Genomic DNA, 22,367 nt, shown 5'->3' with positions numbered 1-22,367 from the left:
GGTCCTTTCTGGCAGCACCATGCACAGATGTGGCACTGGACACACAGAAGTTCACTGGAATGGATGCCAGGAGTCGGGTCTACTCCAGGGACGGGGTGTTCTGTGGAAGGTGTGTGTCTTGCCACAGGGGTGGTGAAATCCCATTTTTGGAGAGTGTGCATGAATACACCTCCTTTCAATCTCTCTCTCTCCCTCACTTTGCTTTCCTTTCACCTGCCCTTTCCCTCCACCCCTCCACACGCCCCTTTCTTTGCTCTCTCCCTCTCCCAGCCTGTTTTCTTGCCTTTCTCGCCTCTTACCCCTTCACCTCCCTCCCGCACCATTTCTTTTTCCATTCTGCCTCCCTCTCCTCCTAATTCCCCCCTTCCCTTTCTTTCCCTCCCTCTCCTCCTCTTTGTTCCCCCCTCCTCTGCTCTGCTCCCGCACTCTCCTCTTCCTCCCTGCTCTCTCCCTATCTCCCCCTCCCTTTCCCCTCACTTCTCCTCTTACCTTCCCGCCTCCCCTCCTCTCACCACCTGCCTGCTCTTCCAATCCTCTAGCTTCCTCTCTTTTCTCCTCACCTCCCCTGACTCCCTAATCACCTCTCTCTCACCAACTTTCTTTCCATCTTCTCTCTCCCTCACCTCCTCTCTTTCCTCCTCTTAGCCCTTTAGCATCTCTCACTCTCTCTTTTTTTCCAGTCTTCTTGTTCCCTTTCCTTTCTTCCTCTCCTATCTCCTCCGCCTCTATCTCTCCTTCTTCATCTCTTCTCTGACCCTGTCATCCCCACTCTCACGCTCCTCATGGCCTTTCTCCTCACCTACTCTCCTCACACCCCCATCACCACCCCTCCTGCCTGTCACCACCTTTCTTCCGTCCTTCACATGCCCTCCTGCCTCCACCCACTTCTACTCACCTCCCAACTTTTCCCCTTCCTTCCTCCACCCTCGCCCCTCCCCTCCTCGTCCACCTGGCCCCGCCCCGCCCCCAGCCTAGGCCACGCCCTCCAGGGTCACGGGGTCGACGGACGCCGTAGCGCCCCCTCCAGTCACGTGGTCACGTGACGCGCTCCAACATGGCGGCGCCGTGGGGCCGCGGCGTCGCTTCCTGACTGGGCGGCGCGGACGGATGCGGCTGGTGCCGGCGTGGACGCCGGGCCCACAGCTTCGCTCGCCCGCCTGCTAGCGCCATCCGCCCGCGGGGCTGCTAGCCCCCGCTGGGCCGGGGCCATGCAGGAGAGCCAGACCAAGAGCATGTTCGTGTCCCGGGCCCTGGAGAAGATCCTAGCCGACAAGGAGGTGAAGCGGCCCCAGCACTCCCAGCTGCGCAGGGCCTGCCAGGTGGCGCTCGGTGGGTGAGCCGCCCCGGCCCGGTCCCGCGCCGGCCTCCCCACGCCGGCCGTTACCCCATGGGGCCTCAGCCCGGCCTCCTGGGCGCCACTTCCCCACGACCCCGAGTCCCATCCTCCGGCCCTCCTTATTATACCCCGGGAGAAACTGATGCCCTGGCAGCTCGGGACTGGCCCAAGGTCACCTAGCAAGTTGGTGACAGCCAGGGCTGGCTCTCCAGCCTCCCAGCCCAGGGCTCTTGTCACGGCTCCTTGCCGTCCTATTTCCTGGTTCCTTCTCTCGTCACCTTCAGAAGCAGCAGCCCTTGCTCTAAGTTTTTTCTTTACCTGGCTTCTGCTGATTGGAGTTCCCCCATGTGAGCAGAGCCTGTGAGAAGAGCTGCCCAGCTGGTTTAGGGAAACTCCTGAGGCCTGCTTTGGAGGTGCCCAACTGGTGTATGTTTTCCTTCCATTTGGGGATCGCCCATAACTCCCTCCAGGAGGGATGTAGAGGGTTATCCTGCACCTTCAGGTATTGTAGTGCTGAAGAGATCTGCTCGTTCCTTGCGGTTCACTCAAATAGAGGGTCTGTGAGGGCAGAGACACTTGTTTGTTTTATTCACCGCTGGATCCCCTGCACTTGCAACAGGGCCTAACACGCAGTAGACGCTGACTGAATGGACCCACAGATGATTGAAAGAGGGGAGAAGTCTGATTCATCTCTAGTTAAAACCTTGGTAGTTGATTCCATCATCAACATCCTATCTTTTAGTTTGTCACTCAACAGATATTTATTAAATGCCCACTGTGTACCAGGCACGGTGGCAGGCACTGAGGATACAATGGGGAACGAGACAGACAAGGTATTTGCCCTTACAGAGCTTCTACTCTAATAGGGGAGGCAGAATAAGTAAATTTAAAAATGAATGAGACATTTTTGAATGCTAATAAATACTTTCGTAAAAGCAGTTTTTAAAAATTTATTTATTTTGTTTATTTATTTTTGGCTGTGTTGGGTTTTCCTTTCTGCGCACGGGCTTTCTCTAATTGCGGCGAGCGGGGGCTACTCTTCGTTGCGGTGCGCAGTCTTCTCATTGTGGTGGCTTCTCGTTGTGGAGCACGGGCTCTAGGCTTGCAGGCTTCAGTAGTTGTGGCACTTGGGCTCAGTAGTTGTGGCTGGCGGGCTCTAGAGCGCAGGCTCAGTAGTTGTGACACACGGGCTTAGTTGTTCCGCGGCATGTGGGATCTTCCCAGACCAGGGCTCGAACCCATGTCCCCTGCATTGGCAGGTGGATTCTTAACTACTGTGCCACCAGGGGAGCCCTAAAAGTAATTTTTCATAATTGCTTTACTTTTGTAAAATTTTTTGTAAAAGTAGATGTGATAAAGAGGGCCTGAGGACTGCTTTCCATAGGGTGGTCAAGAAAGTAATCCTTTCTGAGGAGGTGACATTTGAGCCGAGTACTGAAAGGCAGGAAGTATTCACCACGTGGAATTTCAGGAGAAGAGAGTTCTAGGCCGTGAGGATCAATACATTTGACGAGAGTTGGCGTCAAGTTAATTCATCACCCCAATGCCTTTGGTTTGGAATCTGTAAAAAGACCTGTTTTCCCTAACAAGTGACCATGTAAATGGAAAGTTTGATTTTCTGTCACAGAGTTTGAGATTACCATCACCTTTCTCCTTTCATTTGGTGCAGGGTACTCTGGGAGTCTTCTCTTGGGGCCTAGGAATGGGTTTGTGAACTTTGCATTTATTTCTCTGGGAAGAAGGCCATGGCTTTCATCAGCTTCTCAGAAGGGTCTGAGACTCCCTCAAGGATCAAGAACTATTGATACAAAGGTTGTTGTTGCTGAGAAAATCTGGAAACATACTAGTCCTGTGAAATTCAGGATCAATTAGAGGAATTTACTGAGATTTAGATTTGTAAAGCTTTTTTATTCAGGAAACCAAGGCTAACTGTTGGATATTGTTTTATCAGGAATGCAGGATAAGCACTACAAAGCAGTTAGTTAGGCAAAAGCCTGGTACTTACAACTCTGCTTGGAAATCTGCCTGCATTCTATCCTCTCAATGTTACTTTAAGTGAATTGTTGCAGAAGTTTCAAATAGTTATTTGGCAGAGAAGTTTTCGTTCCCCCTTCAGAACACTTAACATCAAATTTTCAGCAAATTGTATATCACTTTGTTGGAACCTACGTATAAAATCGTTACATGGGTCATAGAGGGCCTTAACATTGAGAGCTTTTTAGATATTTTTGGATCATGCCTTGTTGAGAAGTTCAGAGTTTTCCAACCCAAATTGTGGAATGCACATTCAGTGTTTCGGTAGTGAATTGTAAGAAATAGCCTATACTGAAAATATAAATTCTCCATTAAAAATATTTTTCTTGTCAAACAATATAGATGAGGTAAATAAAATATCGCATATGATGTTAGTTAAGAAAAAAAAAGAAATAGCCTATAAAGGAAGTAATTTGACCACAGGTTAATTGAATAGCAAATTGTCATGGTGGCTCATCATCATCAACTTGAGGAATTATTACCTATGTAAAGTGTTGAGTTAGACTGGCCATCTTTTTTTTTTTTTTTAAGACAGTACTTGTGTGTCATTGCTATTAAATAAAAATGACTGCAGAAGAAAGCATATAGCAAAGTATCTGGTGATATTTCACTCTGCATCTCAAGGCCAGTTTTGTGTCCAGTAAAAGTAGCTGAAACAAGCCTGTGTACGAAGCATTGCAATATGGCGAGTATTTTAGAGATTGCCATGTATAGATTATTACTCATTTTGGTAAGAGGAACTGTAAGTGACTGCTCAAAGTTGAAATGCTTGAACAATAGGAGCACTTCCAGGAAACAGCTTCTGTGACCTTCCATCAGTTGTAGCATATTAGGGGGAGGGGATCACGGATGCAGGGGCTGTGTAGCGTAGGGGTTTGGAGTGTGTTCTGTGGACTCAAGACTGCCTGGGTTCAGATCCCTTGCCTTCTACTTGCTATCTTTGTGACCTTGGACAGATCTTATAGCTTCCTGATGGGGTTATTATAAAGATAAAGTTAGGGGGCTTCCCTGGTGACGCAGTGGCTAAGAATCTGGCTGCCAATGCAGGGGACACGGGTTCGAGCCCTGGTCTGGGAAGATCCCACGTGCTGTGGAGCAACTAAGCCCGCGAGCCACAACTACTGAAGCCCGTGCGCCTAGAGCCCGTGCTCTGCAACAAGAGAAGCCACCGCAATGAGAAACCCGTGCACCGCAACGAAGAGTAGCCCCCGCTCACTGCAACTACAGAAAGCTCGCACGCAGCAATGAATAAATAAATAAAATAAATAAATTTATTTTTAAAAAAAGATAGTTGACGTGTGCAGAAAACTTGCCATGTAGTAGGTGCTCCGTAAAGGCTTGCTCTGTTATTTGTTTTTATTATTTTAAGCTGTGAGAAACCACAAGACACTCTAAGCACCCTGGCTTGATGTTAACTTAGGTTGGGTCCTCGTTCAAGAATGACTTATTGCTCTATTTGGTTTGTAGATGCAATAAGTAAGAAAGTAATTACACGACTGAAAGGCTGTGTTTATTAGAGTATTAACTTGCTAAGCTCAATGAAGACAAGAGTTGTTCCTTGTAAAAGCAGTGATGATCAGGATGGAATAGGTTTGGAGTAATCTCAGGGATTCATCTTCACTAAATGCCAAATGCATAGATAGGGTCTGCCCAATTAGAGGATCATGGCCTTCCAGGCTATTGAGAAATCAAAAGAGCCTGTGAAAGTATTCATCACCCCAAGGACGTTGTTGCTCTTTACTTTCTTAATGAAATTTTGATATATATTAATAATCTTGAACCTTTCAGCCCTCCAGTTGGGGTACATAATTACATTTTTAAACCTCCCTTTCACAACGGTCTTATTTAAGAGCCATTCTCTCCCATGGTCTCTTTAAATTATATTTCTGGTCTTAAACTCTATCAAGTTTAGAGACTTGAGAAGGTAATCTGAGTGGTTTCAAATGGTGTGGAAAAATCTGGAAATCTCGAAAACTTTAACTGAATTGTTTTCACAGTAGTCCTCATATATTGTAAGAGATTCGGTATCTTATTTAATAATTTAATACTCAGAAAGTGCCAAGTAGGGGCTGAGTGCTCTGTAATTGCCAGTTGTCATTAAACATACCTATGTTTTTCATATGAAATTGAGTGACTTTAATTTTTAGAGCAGTTTTAGGTTCACAGCAAAATTGCATGGGAGGTACAGAGACTTCCCATATTCCCCTCCCTGCCCCAACTCATGCATGGTCTCCGCATTACCAACATCCCTCACCAGAGTGGGGCGATTATATAGTGACGAACCTAACTCTGACGCATCGTTATCACCCAATTTAGTGAGTGACTTTTTTTTTTTATAAATTTATTTATTTTATTTATTTATCTTTGGCTGCGTTGGGTCTTCGTTGCTGCGCACGGGCTTTCTCTAGTTGCGGCGAGCGGGGGCTACTCTTCCTTGCGGTGCGTGGGCTTCGCATTGCAGTGGCTTCTCTTGTTGCGGAGCACGGGCTCCAGGCGCACAGGTTTCAGTAGTTGTGGCTCGCAGGCTCTAGAGCGTAGGCTCAGTAGTTGTGGCCCACGGGCGTAGTTGCTCCGCGGCATGTGGGATCTTCCCGGACCAGGACTCGAACCCGTGTCCCCTGCATTGGCAGGTGGATTCTTAACCACTGCGCCACCAGGGAAGCCCGAGTGAGTGACTTTTTTAAATCACATGTTATATAATAGCTATATGATATCAACCATGTACTAAGCACTTCTGTGTTCCGGGCACAGTGCCATATGCTTTACATGCAGTTTAGTTCTTACTATTATTATCTTCATCGAGGCCTTAAGAACTTGGCTGACGTGACTTAACCAAGAAGCAGTGGAGCCAGGCTGTGAACACTGGCAGTCTGGCTCCAGAGCCCAAGATCTTAACTATTACTACCATTGCTTCTCCATAGGAAAGTTCTTGTGTTGTATAAAATACTCATTGGAGTCTTAAACAATCATTATATTGGCAGTGAAGTTTCTATGCAGTGAAGTTCTGGTGATGTTTCAGTAAGTAGAGCATTCAATAAGAGACCGTATTTTTAGTAGTTGAATTTTGAGATGTAGTATATGAAAGCCTCTAATCAAAAAGATCACAGCTTTTTCTCTGCAGCTTTTTACTGCGTATGTCTTTGGTTTAATTTAGGGACTAACAGGAAGAAAGAAATGAAGTTAAAGAGCTGGTTTCCCGCGAGTTTCATTTGCGGTATTAAATCTTGCTGATTTATGACCTCTCTCTACATCAGCAGTAAACTCCCTCTGTTCATTCTGGAGTTGTGACGTGTGATTGATGTCCGTCTTTGGGTACAGCAGGCAAAGGGAAACCAAAGCTCAGAGGGCAACTTGCCCACATCTGCACAGCCAGGTGGGCAACAATTACAACGTGTAGCTGACATATAAATCATAAAATCCACTTTTAGATTTGCTACTCTGTTTAATATACGGGATTTAGAGACATGTGGGTCATTGGTGATCTTAGCTTGAGCTGTTTTGGTGGCACGCTGAAGGTGAAAACCAGACTGGAGTGGGTTGAGGTGTGAGTGGGAGGTGAGGAAATAGACCGTGAGCGCACGCAACTCTTTCCCAAAGTTTGGCTGTGCTGTGAAGGGGAGGAGGATGTGGATCATGGGGGTTCTTTGGTTTTTTCTTTTTCTTTTTTTAAAGGTAGAAAAGACTCAAACTTGTTTAAATGTCATTAGGATGAAGCCAATTAAGGGAGTATATTCATAAATTTTAGTTGCATATTAATATACAAAAAACATTCAGCATTCACATGTCCATATAATATACGGTAAATGGCTTTTTCCTGCATACGATGTTGTTGTTCTAACTTTGATGTGTTTGAAGTAACTATTCTCATCATTAGGAGGAACTTAAGTGCAAAATTTGAAAAATATCAAAAATATCCCTAAATTGTCATAAAGTAAGGCTTTCAGTTGAAACACAAAATAAAACCATTAATGTTAGCAAAGTCGGGTGTTTTGATTAGACATCTTGTTTATGTGTGCTGTAGATTATAAAAATTTTGAGAAGTAATAGGACTTGGGACCCTGACATTACTTTTTGTTGAAAAGCTTTATAGTAATTCTGCAGGAGGAGGTTCTCTGTCTAGAAGCAGCACTAAAAACTGGATTTTGATTATTGAAAAGCATTTATTTGTTGGATTGGCAGAAAATTCATTGGGAGCTGCGTTTGAAACTTTGCTTATTGATTGGTCTTGTGATCCTGGACTAATCATTTAGCTTCTCGGAGCCTTGGTTTCCTGGGATGAGAAAGGTGATAATGCCTGTGTCGCAGGATTATTGTAAAGGTTATATGAACTAACGCAATAAATAACTGACATCGTACCTGGCACCTAACAAATGAACTACTAAAATTCAGAGGCATTGGTGTTACCATATTTAAAGGAGAAGGAACTGAATACTTGTTCTTCCTGCCTCCATTATTGGTTGGTTTATGGACACCTTTGCTGGTCTCTGACATTTCGACACCGGTGAGGCAAGTGGTTGGAAAAATTTAGAGCTCTGTCCTGTACTTGTAAATCTCAGGGGAGACTGTAAGCAGTGCTGGGGAAAACAGTAAGACCATTCTTTATGGAAAAGAGCAAACTTGTGAAAACATGTGCTTAATCAGCAAGTACATGGAGTCTCCTATATAAATAGCTCAGAACTGTATTGAGTTCTTTTTCACCAGGCTGAGGGGGCCTGCCTGGAAAATACTTAACTTTCTTTCCAGCAAGGTTATCTTAGAAAATACTTAACTGTTTGCGAATTCATTCCTGGAGTCTTCCTATAAGAAGCTTCTTTGGGTTTACTGTCTTGGTTGTAAATGAGTCTTTTAGCTTTTTTATTAGGTATTTCATTAGGTTTTATAGACTTGTGGGGAGAGCAGCCTTCTTGTGCTAGGACCTAGAATTCTTAAATTTTCCCTCTGTCCTAAGGAGTAGTCAGTGCATACTTGTTCTCTATATAGTCCTTCTGACTAAACCAGGGTGACATTCATTCAGAAGATATTTATTTGGGTGTCATACCAGGTGTCATGATGCAAGGAAAACAAAACAAACAAAGACCCTGTTCTCATGGAGTTTGCAGTTAATGGGGAAGAAGGGGACTGTTCAGATGATCACATCCTCTGAGTCATACTAACAACCTGACAACTCCTATGAAGGAGAGAAACCTGGTCCCACAAGGGGAGTGGACAAAGGGATGAAGGAAAGCTTCCCTGAGGAAGTCTTGAGAGCTGAATGATAAATAAAAATTAAATAGGTTAGGGTGAGAGGCATTATGGCAGCAGGAGGGGGGGGAACAGCATATGCAAAGGCCCTGTGGCAGAGAGGAATATGACGGTTAAGGAAACTAAAAGATACAACAGCCTGTGAATCTATAGTTACCTCAAAAATTTTAAAAAGCTTTAATAATAATTTTTAAAAAAGAAACTAAAAGAAGCCCCTGTGTGGTTGGAGCATGGCAAATGAAGGGGGAGAGGTTTGGGGGATAAGGTGGGAGAGGTAGTCCAGGGTCCTACCATGCAAGACCTTGGAGGTTATGTTGAAGAGTTTGATTTTTAGACCAAAAGCAGTGAGATAACACTGCAGAGTTCTAAACAGGGAAGAAGGTGATGGGATAAACAGGTTTGTATTTTGGAAAGATCACTTGAGCCATTGTGTTCAGAACATCTTCGAGGAAAACCAGAGGGATTGCCCAGGGACCAGTGAGGAGGCAGTTACCATCATCCAGGGGAGAGATGCTGGTGGCCTGGACTTAGAGTAGTGACAGTAGTAACAGAGCAAAGTGAATGTATTCCCCACTTGTTTAGAAGGTAAAACTAAGAAAACCTGGTGATGGATTGGGTAAGAACACGAGAAAGTGGATCAGTAAAAGCTGACTCTTAAGTTTCTGACTCACCCAACTGGATGGATAGTGGTGCAGTTCTTTTAGATGGGAGTGGGAAGACCATCTAGGGAGAGGTGGGTGGAGGAGCTTGATCTGAGTTGGGACTTGGATGTGTTGAGTTTCACCTGCCTTTGAGCATCCAGTTGGACAGGTGGAATAGGAAGTGGATGGATGTACGAGCCTCGTGTTCATAAGGCAGGCCGGCGCCGGAAATCAAGATTTGAGGGTCATCCGAGCCCAGGTGGGAATTGAAGGTGCAGTTGAGGCTGTGAAGGCCTGTAGGGGAGAGTGTACAGAAAAGGAGAGGCAGGAGAGCCTGGGCCCGAGGAACCCCGGCTTGCCTGGCTGGGCAGAGAAGGCTGAGTCTACCAAGGAAATGGAGAAGAGATGGGACAAGAAGCAGAGGGCAGATGAGAACGGGTGCTTATGAAGCCGGAAGTCGAGAAAATTTCAAGGAGGGGGAGGTCAGTAGGGTCAAATGCTGCAAGGAGGTCAGGTCAGATGGCAACTGGAAAATTACCCATCAGATTTAGAGACATGCGGGTCATGGGTGACCTTAGCTTGAGCTGTTTTGCTGATGCAGTGAAGGTGAAAACCAGACTGGAATGGGTTGGGGCATGCATGGGAGGTGAGGAAACAGACACAAGTCTTTCCAGGGCTTTGCCTGGGGGTGTGAAGGAGAGGATGGAGATGTGGATCGTAGGAGTTTTTGGTTTTATATTTTTCTTTGTTTAAAGGTAGAAGAGGCTTGAACTTGTTTAAATGTCATTGGGAAGGGAGCCAGTTAAGGGAGAGGTTAAATAATGCAAGAAAGAGAAAGGACAGTTTATTCATTCAGCAAATATTGAGTGCCTGCTCTGTGTCTAGGAATTCCTAGATAATGGGGATTCAGCAGTGAACAAAACAGACGGAAGTCTCTGTTATCACAGAGTTTATATTCTACTGGGGAAGGTGGAGAATAAGTGAACTGATACAAAGTATGTCAAGGGTGGTAAATGCTGTGATGAAAGACTAGGAAAAATCGGTGTAAAGTGAAAAAATAAAGCAGGTAAGGTGGTCCAGAATCACAAGGAGGGCAGTTTTAAGTGGCGAGGGAAGGCCTCTCTGAAGAGGTGACATTTGAACAGTCATCTGAAGGAAGGGAAGAGTGAGCCTTGTGGATATCTGGGGGAGGGAGGGCATTCCAGGTGGCAGGAAGAGCAAGTGCAAAGGCCCTGAACAGGACAGGCAACAAGTAAGCTGGGGGCAGGGTGGTAGGAGGTGAGATCAGAGGGATAGCAGGGGGCCGGATGTTTTAGAGGCTTGGAGGCCAAGGTCAAGATTGTGAGTTTTTACTCTGTGAGATGAGAAGCCAGTGGAGTTTTGCGCAAAGGAGCAGATGTTAATCAGATTTACATTATGATGGTTATGGATAATCTATTCTGAGCAGATGTAATCTGATTTACTTTTTAAGGGAATCCCTCTGGCTGCTGTGTAGACAAAGATGTGGGCCGGGAGGAAGGGTGAGAGCTGAAGCTGTGAGACCAGTTAAGAAAGAGGCTCTTGGGCTTCCCTGGTGGCGCAGTGGTTGAGAGTCTGCCTGCCAATGCAGGGGACACGGGTTCAAGCCCTGGTCTGGGAGGATCCCACATGCCGCGGAGCAACTAGGCCCGTGAGCCACAATTGCTGAGCCTGCGCGTCTGGAGCCTGTGCTCCGCAACAAGAGAGGCCGCGATAGTGAGAGGCCCGCGCACCACGATGAAGAGTGGCCCCCACTCGCCACAACTGGAGAAAGCCCTCACACAGAAACGAAGACCCAACACAGCCAAAAATTTAAAAATAAATAAATAAATAAATAAATAATAAATTAAAAATTAAAAAAAAAAAAAAAGAAAGAGGCTCTTAGTCTAGGTGGGAGATGATGGTGGCTTGGTCTGGGGTGATGGGGGTGGTCCAGCATGTGAGAAGTGATCAGATTCTAGGTAGTTCCTCAGAAGGCAGTAGGGATGGGAGACGGCAGAGTTGGAGGGGCTTGACATTGTTTTCTAGCAGGAGAGAGTGCAGGCTGGGTACAGAAGTAGGCGAGTTTGTAGATTGGCTAACAGGAAGTTGAGGGAGTCTCCTCGTGTTGGCTTCTAATTTCTGCATGAAATAGGCTGCTCCATCGGTTGTGAGTAAAGATGAATGGTGATGACCAGGAGGGAGAGGTGGGGTATTTGAAGAGAGCAGAGAAATGTGCAGTAGTCCTTGTGGAGAGTTGGGGGTGGTGAGCTTAACTGGCAGTATTTAGGGTTCCATTGTGGTTGGCGATTAGGGCCTTTATAGACCTACCAACTTGCCCTGTAGTCAGAGGTCTGGTCGTTAGGTGGAGAAAGGTCAGAGGAGAGGGTCGTATAATCTAAGTTTGGGATTTTGCCAGAAGTTAAGACTAAAGGTCAGAGAGAGTCAAGCCTGTTGTTTGGCTGTCATTCAGATAACAATCCTGTAATGGGATCCATCCTGGAAAATGAAAAAAGGGGAAAGCTGACAAGTTCTTGGCCTTGTCAGGTCTGACAGGCCAAAGAAGGGTCCTACTGGGAGCAGTTAGTAGGTCATCTGGAAGGAAAGGAGGTTGTGGGCGGAGAACAGGCAGCAGCTAGAAGTAGCACAGTTCCAAACAGGGACAAGATTCAGAGTGTGGCCAGCCACACCAGGCTGACTGGGGTGGAGGAGGAACTGAGGGTAGTGCTGGTTTGCATAGTAGAGAGGGGTGTGCAGGTCAGATGTGTGAGGGGAGGTGAAGGTTCCAAGGGATGTCGTGGGGCTTTGGGGGGTTGACCAGAGATGGCGTTGTTGAGCTTGGTTGTGGTCATTGCTGGACTTAGCTTGGGAGTGGAGCAGAGAATGTGAGCTGGTGCCAAAGTCATTGATGAATGGGGAGGTGTGACCTGAGGTTCCTAACTGACAGCGATGCCCAGGAAGGATTTCCCAGGAAGCCAGCGTGGCTTTTCAGCTGCAGCTGCCCCACCCCACTCAGGTCTCGCTCCTTTCCAGCCTGCTCATTTATTGCTGCTAATTGTCCAGTTGGCTGTTGGGAGAGCAGTGCCTGTTAAAAGGCAGGGCAATAAACTGGAGCAGGTGTGCCCCACCATCTGCTCCTCCTCCTTCACCCATCCTCCTCCTCTTTGGCTCTGGAGCAGACAGCCTGGGTGTGAATCCTGCAGTGGCACTTCCTGACTGTGACTGTGGGCAGGTGACTTCACCTCTCTGTGTCCAGATTCCTCACCTGTATATGGTTAGGAGATGAGTCTCTTGTCTTCCTGAGTTGTAAGGAGGACCAAATGGGCACCTGCCCCTAGCGAATGTCAGCAGTTATTATGATGATTTGTGTTCCACTGATTTTCTTCTTTCCCTTGGCTTTCCGTCGTTCCACCGATGGCACTAGAGATTTTGCACTATTACTGACTGCTGTTTTAAGATAAGAGCAAGGGAACAGACATTTATTGACCACCTGTGTATGCCTGACACTGCCTTAGCCATCAATACTTCCGGTTTGTCCAAAGAATTACCTACACCCAACTGCCTAGTTACAGTGTCTGGAGCATACGGGGCTGCTTTTTATCATCCTCATTTTTCTTAGAGTAGGACATCAAGATTCAGGGAGGTTTAATAACCCACCTGGCGTCATTCAGCGAATAGATGTCCATCTTCGTTCGGAACTTCCAACCCATTTCTTGTCTTTCACCACACCAGGCTATGTCAAGTGTTCTGTGGGACCCCATGCCACACTCCTTTTCCTTTTTTTTTTTTTTTTTTCCTTGCCTCTTTTTTTTTTTCTTTTTGGCCACGCTGCATGCAGCATGTGGGATATGGGATCATAGTTCCCTAACCAGGGATCGAGCCTGTGCCCCCCACAGTGGGAGCACGGAGTCTCAACCACTGGACCGCCAGGGAAGTCCCCTGCCTCTTTTCAATGGAAAAAAGTATTGTATTATCCAAATATATCTAGAAGCCAACTGTTGGGTCAGACTCTATGGAACTACTACCCTCAGGCCATCTCCAGCTTTCCTGTGGCTCATGCTCATCCTTCTCTGCCCCCGCCCTGGCCCCAGCCCCCACTGCTGCTTGCCTGGGTTATTAGCAGCAGCCTCTTGATTGGCTTCGCTGCTTCTGTGCTGTCCACCCTCCTCTTTATACTCAAAACTGCAGCCAGAGGGATCTGTCCAGACATAGGTCTGCTCAGGCCCCTCCCCCACTGCCCTCCAGGGGCTTCTCATCATCTGGACCCCTACTGGGCCTTGTGGAGAGGATTTTTCAAATTGTTTTTCTCTAACAAAGAATGTTCTAGAGAGTGCAACAATTCCTCATACTTGTGGGAATACTTAAGTATAGATTAAGAAGACTAAAGGAAATCTGTGATCACGTGTTTTGTGAAGATCGCAGTTTCTTGGTCTTCTGCAGTAGGTACTGCTCACTGTGGAGGGCTGTGCCCTGCCCTGCTCAAGTCACACTGGCCCTTGTTCATTCCCATCGGGAAACCAGGGTGCACCTTCCTGTGGTCCTGTCCCATCAGGCCAGGAAAAGAGGTGGGGGGATTCCAGAGCCTGGGTTGTAAATGGGCTCCCCGAGGCCGGATGAGGCTCACGGAGCAGTATGAACACCAAGCCTTCCAGCTATGGTCGCAGCATTCACGCTTTGAATTAATGATGCAAAACCAGTGTTTATATTGTTTCGCATTTGTAGGTTATGGAGTAATTCGACATGCTTATTTGAGAGCCAAGTTACCCAAGAGGTTACGAACACAGGCTTGGGAGCCTAATTTTCTGGGTTCAAGTCGCAGCCCCGCCTCTCACTAGCTTGTAACCTCTCTGGATCTTGTCTCTTCATCTGTAAGATAGCGCAGAGTTTGGCCTCGAGCCCTGGTGCTCTGGCTCCATAGTTGCTCTTTGTTCTTTGGCCGGGCAATGTTTTGCTTGCACAGAACGAGGATGTTTTGTTTTCCCGGTGCTGGTCATAGTTCTGTATCCCCTGCAGTTAGCTTTCTGTGGCCAGTGAATTACTTTCTCCTCCATTCTTCCCTGTCCCTTAAGGCAAAGGTTGCAAACTGGTAGTCTAAGGTCAGGGCAGCCTGCAAACCAGTTGCATTTGAGCATAATTTTTTTTCTTTTTTTTGGCCATGCCTCGAGGCTTGCAGGATCTTAGTTCCCTGACCAGGAATGGAACCAGCACCCCCTGCAGTGGAAGCGTGGAGTCTTAACCACTGGATTGCCAGGGAAGTCCCTGAGCATAATTTTTTTAAACAGTTGAAATTACTTCGAATTACAGTTGGAGTTTTCACTTCAAATCCAGATTTTGACTTCTGGAAAAATCAGAACAACGGGCACCTCTGGGCTCAGTCAGCTGGGACTGAGACTCTGCTGCACTCCATGCCCTGTTGGGTGGGGAGGGGGTCCTCCCTGCCCCTCATGTCTTATACCCCCTCGTGTCTCCAGGAGGTTTCCTGCCTGGCCTCCATAGGTCTTTGGTTTGATTACCCTTAGTGCCTCAGTGAGTAAGTAGCAGTTCTGGTGATTTGTCGACTGGTGGGTTGGCACCAGTGGCATTCTAGAACAGACTATTTTAGAGCTCAGAGGTCAGCCCAGACTCTAACAAAGGCCTAATTGCTTCAGATACACTTAACATCTAAACTTAACTCTAACAAGGTAACCATGACTGGAAAGAACCCTTGCATTTGAGTTCCGGCATCAGTGCCCCTCTGACACGTCACACAGCGACAGATGATATTACCACCAAGCAGAGTGTTGACATTATGCATGTTGATTTCTGCAAGCTGAAAGCTTGGCCACCAGCCTCCTGGGCAGGATTTCCCGGGCCACTCCCACAGCCTGGGGCCTCAGCTAGAGGAGGCCAGAGCTACTTCCTGAGTGGATTCTTGTCCCAGAGGAGCGGAAACCTTGCCACAGAGCTCTCTTTAGCAGACCCTGTGTGTCACAGGCCTTATGGTCCATGAGCGAAATGTTTGATATTAGCCATCTGGTGTTCCTCTTCTGTTTTCTTATGTGTGTAGTAAGAGGACCTTGAAAGAGCGGCTTGAAGGTTAAAATTGCCACCTCTAGTGAGTCCAGTTACTCGGTTTTCACTTCCTAAAGGTCAGTCTAGAATAGAGTTGTCCAGGAAAAGGAAACTTGTCACTTCCAGAACTGTGTTCTGGGGTTGCTAGGATAACTAATGCCATATCCAGACCACTGGCTTTCAAGAGATTGTGTGAAGAAGGCTGGCCTTTTGGAGGTTATCTGAATACATGGCATTCAGGTAGACCTGTTTCACTGGCCTGCTTTGATAATACCGTGAGCCTGCCAAGCCTGACACGTAGGAATGCATTCGACTAAGTGGCTGTGGGGGAATCTGGCGTGTTTAGATAGGATGTTCTTGTCTCAATGGCACAAAATCTTGTTTTCCTGGAAATAAGATGATCTCTTTGAGACTGTGACTTCTGAGTATTGGCACTATATCCATAACCGTAACCATGTAGTTGTTGTACCCTCCATGGTAAAGGTTTATAAATTAACTTTAATTCATGAAAATTATATATGCCTTAGCACAATATAAATGTACTTAATGCCACCGAACTGTACACTTAAAAATAGTTAATGTGGTAAATTTTGTGTTCCGCATACTTACCACAATTTTTTTAAGTGCTAAAGAAAAAGTATATATACTTACAGAAAATGTGGAAAAGAGAAAAAGATCATCATCCCCCTACTTAGATAGCTTTCAATATTTTGTTATATTTGTTTTTTTTAATATACATATTGCATGCTCCTAACATGCCTTTCTTTCTTCCCCACCAGATGAAATTAAAGCAGAAATAGAAAAGCAAAGGTAAGCCTGGGCACGTTCTCCTTGCTGAAGTGCAGTGTGAAGGGAGTAGTAGGTGGTGGCCATGGGAACCCCTTTCTCTGCATGTTTTCCCATATTTCTGATCCTCAAGGGTGGCACACACTCTCCTAGCACAGCGCTGGGCACATGGCAAGACTCTGTATGTGTCTGAACTGATACCGAGTTAACAGGTTACTGCCTCAACAACTGCATATTTGGAGGAAAGGATAAGGAAGGTCAAGTTAATGCTGTTGTACCTTCTCTTGACAGAAGAGGCAAAGCCCTTGTCTCTTGTATGTCATGCTTCCTCAGGCAGGAGGGCAGCTTGTTCTGTTAAGGGGCTGCTCCTCATCTTCATAGTAATGAAGCCAGTGAGTCCCATTTCAGAAATACAGCTCTGACGTGGCAGGTGCCAGGATTCAGTCCAGGCCGCTGACGATACAGCTTGCTCATCAGAGACCTTGTTCTCTGCCTGTGGCCCCTTGGTGTTTTTTCCTAATGCATGTGTTTAAACTTTTCATTGTCTAGCCCCACAGATGCAGTTTGCAGGCACTTTTAATTAAATGGTTGCAAGTGGGATGGGAAGTTAGAGTGGGGGGTAGGAAAAGCAAGCTCTTTTTATTTTTTTTTTTTCATTTCCCCTCTCCGGCCCTCTCCTGCTTTTGTCCTAGGCTTGGTGCTATCGCACCACCAAAGGCAAACTTCATTGAAGCTGACAAGTATTTCCTTCCATTCGAGCTGGCTTGCCAGTCCAAGTCCCCACGGGTGGTCAGCACATCCCTCGACTGCTTGCAGGTACCATGTTTCAACTTGGTGGTATAAAGGATGTTCTCTCAAGCCACAGGTAGTCCTTTACACACGAGCTGTGCCCGTGACCCCCTGGTACTCAGAATGCTTCCGGAGGTGATGGAGAAAGGAGCATTTCAGCTCATTCTTTATGGAGGTCTTGTGAGGGAGGGAAGAACGAGAGGTCTGACCTCTTTACCTAAAAAAGAATTTGTTTCTCTCGAAGTATTTTGTTGATCTCTCTTATGTATGTTTTCCTAAATGAAACCTTTAGCACTGATTGGAATATTTGGTACCTATGCGGGTACATAAGATATTTAATGCTACTTCTTTATGGATGGCATTAATATTCATAATGCCAAGTAGAGAAATAGATATTATCAACTCTCATTATTTGTGGTGATGGTCTATAAAGTTGCTGTGAACACGGAATTAGCAAATCCTGAAGCATTGTTCCTGGAGGGAATACAGGGCTAGGTTCCTGTGAGCCTCTCTGGTCACGTGTTCATCAGCTGATCAATACATAACTTTATTCTTTGTGTGTTTCTGTTTAAAGACACCTTATTTAATATATATTGTTGATTTGTTAGCATTGAACTTATGGTCAACAGCACTATGACACATGCCTGAACAAAGCTGATCACACGTCATTTCTCTGTAGGGCACATCCTACAGAGACAGCACTAGACAGCGCTTAGCACTGTGCGTGGGGGCCATTTTAAATGGCGAAATCACCAACGAAAAGGACAAAAATGTGAAAACCATGGCAATAAATAGATCACAAGAAAGACACTGTTTACGATATGAGAGGTGAAACAAGAAGGTAGAACGTCTCCTTGTTTGACCTTAGCCAGGAACTTGTGCATCAAGTGATTCAAATTTTTCACTGCGCTGCAGGTGTCTGTAAGTGACCACAAAAGCGTCCCAAATATTGATTGGGGACTTTCAAATTTTAGTGAGCGGGCACATTCACAAGTACAAACCTGTGAATAATGAGGATCGACTGTACTTAGGGCCATAAGTAACCTTATTATAAGTTACTTTTTACTGGTGAAAAAGCAGCAGTGGAGAGGTTAGGGTGACTTGTCCAACGACGTGCAGATAGTGAGGGACAGAAACAGGACTACAACTTGGGCTTCTTTTTTTTTTTTTTTTTTTTTTAAATTTATTTATTTAATTTATTTATTTTTGGCTGTGTTGGGTCTTCGTTGCTGTGTGCAGGCTTTCTCTAGTTGCGGCGAGCGGGGGCTACTCTTCATTGTGGTGCGCAGGCTTTTCATTGCGGTGGCTTCTCTTGTTGCGGAGCACTGGCTCTAGGCGCATGGGCTTCAGTAGTTGTGGCACTTGAGCTCAGTAGTTGTGTCTCGCGGGCTCTAGAGCGCAGGCTCAGTAGCTGTGGCGCACGGGCTTAGTTGCTCCGCAGCATGTGGGATCCTCCCGGACCGGGGCTCGAACCCGTGTCCCCTGCATTGGCAGGCGGATTCTTAACCACAGCGCCACCAGGGAAGCCCTACAACTTGGGCTTCTTAATTCCCAGTCCAGCATTCTTGTATTTTTCCTAAGATCTACTCATGAAGCTTCCGGTTACCTCAGAAACATTTGTTTTTAACCCCAGTGGGCAACCTACAGCAATGAAAAGAGCTTGATAAATTTTAAAAAATACAGTGGAGAGAGCCACAATTTACCAGTACTTTCTAGAACAGGAATAGTGAATAGGTTCTATACTATGTTGCTTGGAAGCTGTGTTGAAAAAATACCTGGAACCTCGTCTGGGTTTCTTGAGAAAGTGCCATGATTGATTGGTTATGTCTGCTGAGGAACAGGACTGCCGAGTGGCGGTGGGCATGCCACATTTTTGGCATCTCTGGTCTAATATTTACTCTATTAATTTCTCTTGTTTGATATATCTATGCTTGAAAATTGACGAGAGTTTCTTCACAGAAGCAGCTCTTCCAAATGAAAAGCCATTTTCTCATTCAGTATAATTCTGTACAAATTGTCCTATGTGGAACATGTAATGAGCCAAGAATCTTAAAGTGGCAGGCTCAAATCCTACTTCTATCCTAAAATATTTGTTGCTGTGAACATTTTCAGAGGAAATTTGGCATAATTAGCTGTTTTGTCCTCATGTTAAGGTTTAGTTTGGAAGCTGGTGCTGATAGTTAACATTATTGATGTCCTAAACAATGCCAGTGTATTGAGCACTCAGCCTGTGCTGGGCTCTGTGCTAAGTGCTTTATCCCCATCATCATGTTTAATCTTCCCAACAACCACCTGAGGTTCCTACTCTCATCCTCATTTTAGAATCAATGAAACTGAGGCTTGGAGAATAAAATGACCAGCCCTGCCAAGTTCCCCTGGCCAGGCAGTGATGGGATTGGGTGGGTGTCTAGGACTTGTTTACCCCAAGCCTATGTTCTTAATCAGGGGTCCTTAAATTACGCCATGAGCCAAATCTGGCCTGCAGCCTGCTTTGGTAAATAAAGTTTTATTGGAACATAGCTGCCTTAATCTGTTCAGACTGATATAGCAGAATACCACAGACTGGGTGGCTTAAACAAGAGACATTTATTTCCTACAGTTCTGGAGGCTGGGGAGTCCAAGATAAAGTACCAGCTGATTAAGTTCCTGGTGAGCCGTCTTCCTGATTTGTAAATGGCCAAGTTCTCACTGTGTCCTCACATGGCAGACAGAGCAAGCTAGGTGTCTGGTCTCTTCTTACAGCGCATGAATCCCATCATGAGGACCCCACCCTCATGGCCTCATGTAAACTTAATCACCTCCCAAAGGCCCCACCTCCTAATACCATCATATTGAGGGTTAGGACTTCAACATAGGAATTGCAGAAACGCAAACATTCAGTCCACAACACCAGCCATGGCCTTTCGTTGATGTATTATCTATATGGCTGCTTTCCAGCTACTACGGCTGAGTTGAAGAGTTGGAATGGAGACCATGTGACCTGCACAGCCTAAATATTTAGCATGTGGTCCTCCACAGAAAAAGGCTGCTGACCTCTGCTCTTAACTATTACCCTGTAGTTCTGGCCTCTTTAATTAAAAATATGCTGTGTTTTCCTGGAAATAATCTGTTTCTGGAACTCTGTGTACATGTGAGTATGGTTTCTGATGGAAACATTGACGTCCTGCTGTACTTCAGCGACTTGAGTGCAGTACCTGTCTTGAGGCTTTTGGCATGTGGTTAACTCTCTTTTTCAGAACGGAAGTTCTCTGTAATGTGATAGGTACACTAAGATTTCTTTGGTTAGTATACAAAATGCAAAATGTATCGTCCTTTTTATGACATTAGAAAGTGGCTGGGTGCTCCCTGGAATACTGAATGAAAAAATGCATTTCCTCTTGGGGTTTGTCCTTGCAAACCTGTTTGACTGGCTTTTCCCAGTGTGGGTGATGTGACTTCTGCCTTGGAAATGGAGGGCCAGTGTCTAGGAGTAAAGGTTGGTTTTGGCAGGGTTGAAGCCAGCTGCAGATGCATCCACATTGTGCCCTGGGCATTTTAAGGAGTCCCTTTTCGAGCATGGAGAGATGATGGGGTAGCAAAGGTGCTTCTGGGTTTGGTTTGCTGTGAGTACAGAGCTCAGCATTCCCCCCTCCACAGGGAGAAGCCCAGAGCCTTCCCTTCTCACTTCTCCCAAGTGATAAAGATTCTCCTTATTCCTTTCCTTCAGCACCTGGTTGCCACACACTCCCCCAAGGCCAGGACTGGAGGAAGGAGGGTTAGTTCAGTCTTGCCTAAACTAGTGAGTGATCTTCAAGTTTTTCTGGCACATACCAACCACATAAATTATTTTTGAGAATATTCTCTCAGAATATTCGTATTTCTTCAATTATAAGATTATATACAGGTACTACTGTTATTAAATTATGTACATTATAAACAATACAAAAACAGACCTTTTAAAAGGGTAGGACAAAAAAGTAGATAGAAACAGACTTCTAATATTTTCTTTCTACGTAAGGCTGTAGGAAACCACTGGTCTGAGCCATCTGGTTTGTACCACAAGCATTATCTTTTTTTTAAAAAAATTAATTTATTTATTTAATTTATTTATTTTTGGCTGTGTTGGGTCTTCATTGCTGTGCACAGGCTTTCTCTAGTTGCGGCGAGCGGGGCTACTCTTTGTTGCGGTGCGCGGGCTTCTCATTGCGGTGGCTTCTCTTGTTGCAGAGCACGGGCTCTAGGCGCGCTTGCTTCAGTAGTTGTGGCACGTGGACTCAGTAGTTGTGGCTCGTGGGCTCTAGAGCGCAGGCTCAGTAGTTGTGGCGCACAGGCTTAGTTGCTCCATGGCATGTGGGATCTTCCCGGTCCAGGGCTCGAACCTGTGTCCCCTGCATTGGCAGGCAGATTCTTAACCACTGCGCCACCAGGGAAGCCCGGCAGGCGGATTCTTAACCACTGCACCACTAGGGAAGCCCACAAGCATTATCTTTTAGCTCTTATTTCTAAAAGACTTTGAATTTTTTAATGCACATTTTAAAATCTATTGTAATAATATAAATTGTACCTGACTACATTCTCTGTTAGAAATTTCTTTTAGAACTTTACAGATTAAGGCTGAAGGCCCTTGGACTGCTAGCCCCAAACCCAGTTGCCTATTTAGGTGTATAAGTTTCTCTCTTTTTTTTTTTTCTTTCTTTCTTTTTTTTTTTTAACATAAATGATATCATTTATGATATCATTTTTCTGTGGAGGACCACATGCTAAATATTTAGGCTTTGTAGGTCGTATGGTCTCCATTCCAACTCTTCAACTCAGCTGTAGTAGCTGGAAATGATATCATATATCATTTATACTTGTACAGATTTTTCTGTGGCTTGCTTTTTACAACAGTGTTTTTAATGCCAGAACACTGCATGCAAATTGAGGGCATTCCTGTGGACTGATAAATGATATGTTATGCAACCACTTTACTTATCCCTCCCCGTCTAGAGGGGCATTGACAAGTCGCATCCCTGTGCAAGCAGCCTCCTTGGACACAAGTATCAGTGAGCCAGCTGCCCAGAGGCCTGCCTCCTCCGCCCTTCTTCCCATCCCTGCTTCGCATCAGCAAGGAATAAGACAGGAACTTCTACTCTCCATCTCTGTCAGTCCCTCATGGTCCAAGCCACCAGCGTCTCCCCCTAGACAGCTGAGGTGGCCTCGTCATGGGTGCCCGGCTTCCACTGCTGTTGCCCTCCAACCTGTTCTGTACTCAGGAGCCGGGCGGAGCCTTTAGAAATGTATCCCATCATGTCCATCCTTTGCTTACACCTGCTAGTACTTCCTACCTCACTCACTGTGCAGAGCACCTTCCTCAAGTGAGCCTGCCAAGCACGCTTCTGCGCCTGTGAGAAAAAAGACTGTCTTGTCACTGTTGTACCCCCAGTGCCAAAACAACATCCGGAACAAGGAAGGGTGAGAAGGCAGAACTAGAAAGACCCACAGGTTGCAGGAACTCTGCTTTCTTCCGGCCC

The 22,367-nt window shown here is 45.8% G+C and overlaps 1 protein-coding gene across 2 annotated transcripts in view; it reads left to right on the top strand.

Annotated features, from left to right (window-relative positions):
* Positions 1-1,048: 1,048 nt before the first annotated feature.
* Positions 1,049-22,367, top strand: part of ARFGEF2 (ADP ribosylation factor guanine nucleotide exchange factor 2) — a 100,267-nt gene continuing 78,948 nt past the window's right edge. For both annotated transcript variants that reach the window (XM_036825423.1, XM_036825422.1), the window contains exons 1-3: positions 1,049-1,329; positions 16,080-16,110; positions 16,779-16,902. In XM_036825423.1, coding sequence (XP_036681318.1) covers positions 1,209-1,329; positions 16,080-16,110; positions 16,779-16,902 — 276 coding nt within the window. In that variant the 5' untranslated portion in view covers positions 1,049-1,208. The remainder of the gene's footprint in view (positions 1,330-16,079; positions 16,111-16,778; positions 16,903-22,367) is intronic.

The sequence above is a fragment of the Balaenoptera musculus genome, chromosome 15 (assembly GCF_009873245.2).
Source record: "Balaenoptera musculus isolate JJ_BM4_2016_0621 chromosome 15, mBalMus1.pri.v3, whole genome shotgun sequence".
Lineage (NCBI taxonomy): Eukaryota > Metazoa > Chordata > Mammalia > Artiodactyla > Balaenopteridae > Balaenoptera > Balaenoptera musculus.
The sequence above is the reverse complement of the archived record's forward strand: the minus strand, read 5'-3'. Positions and strand labels throughout refer to the sequence as shown.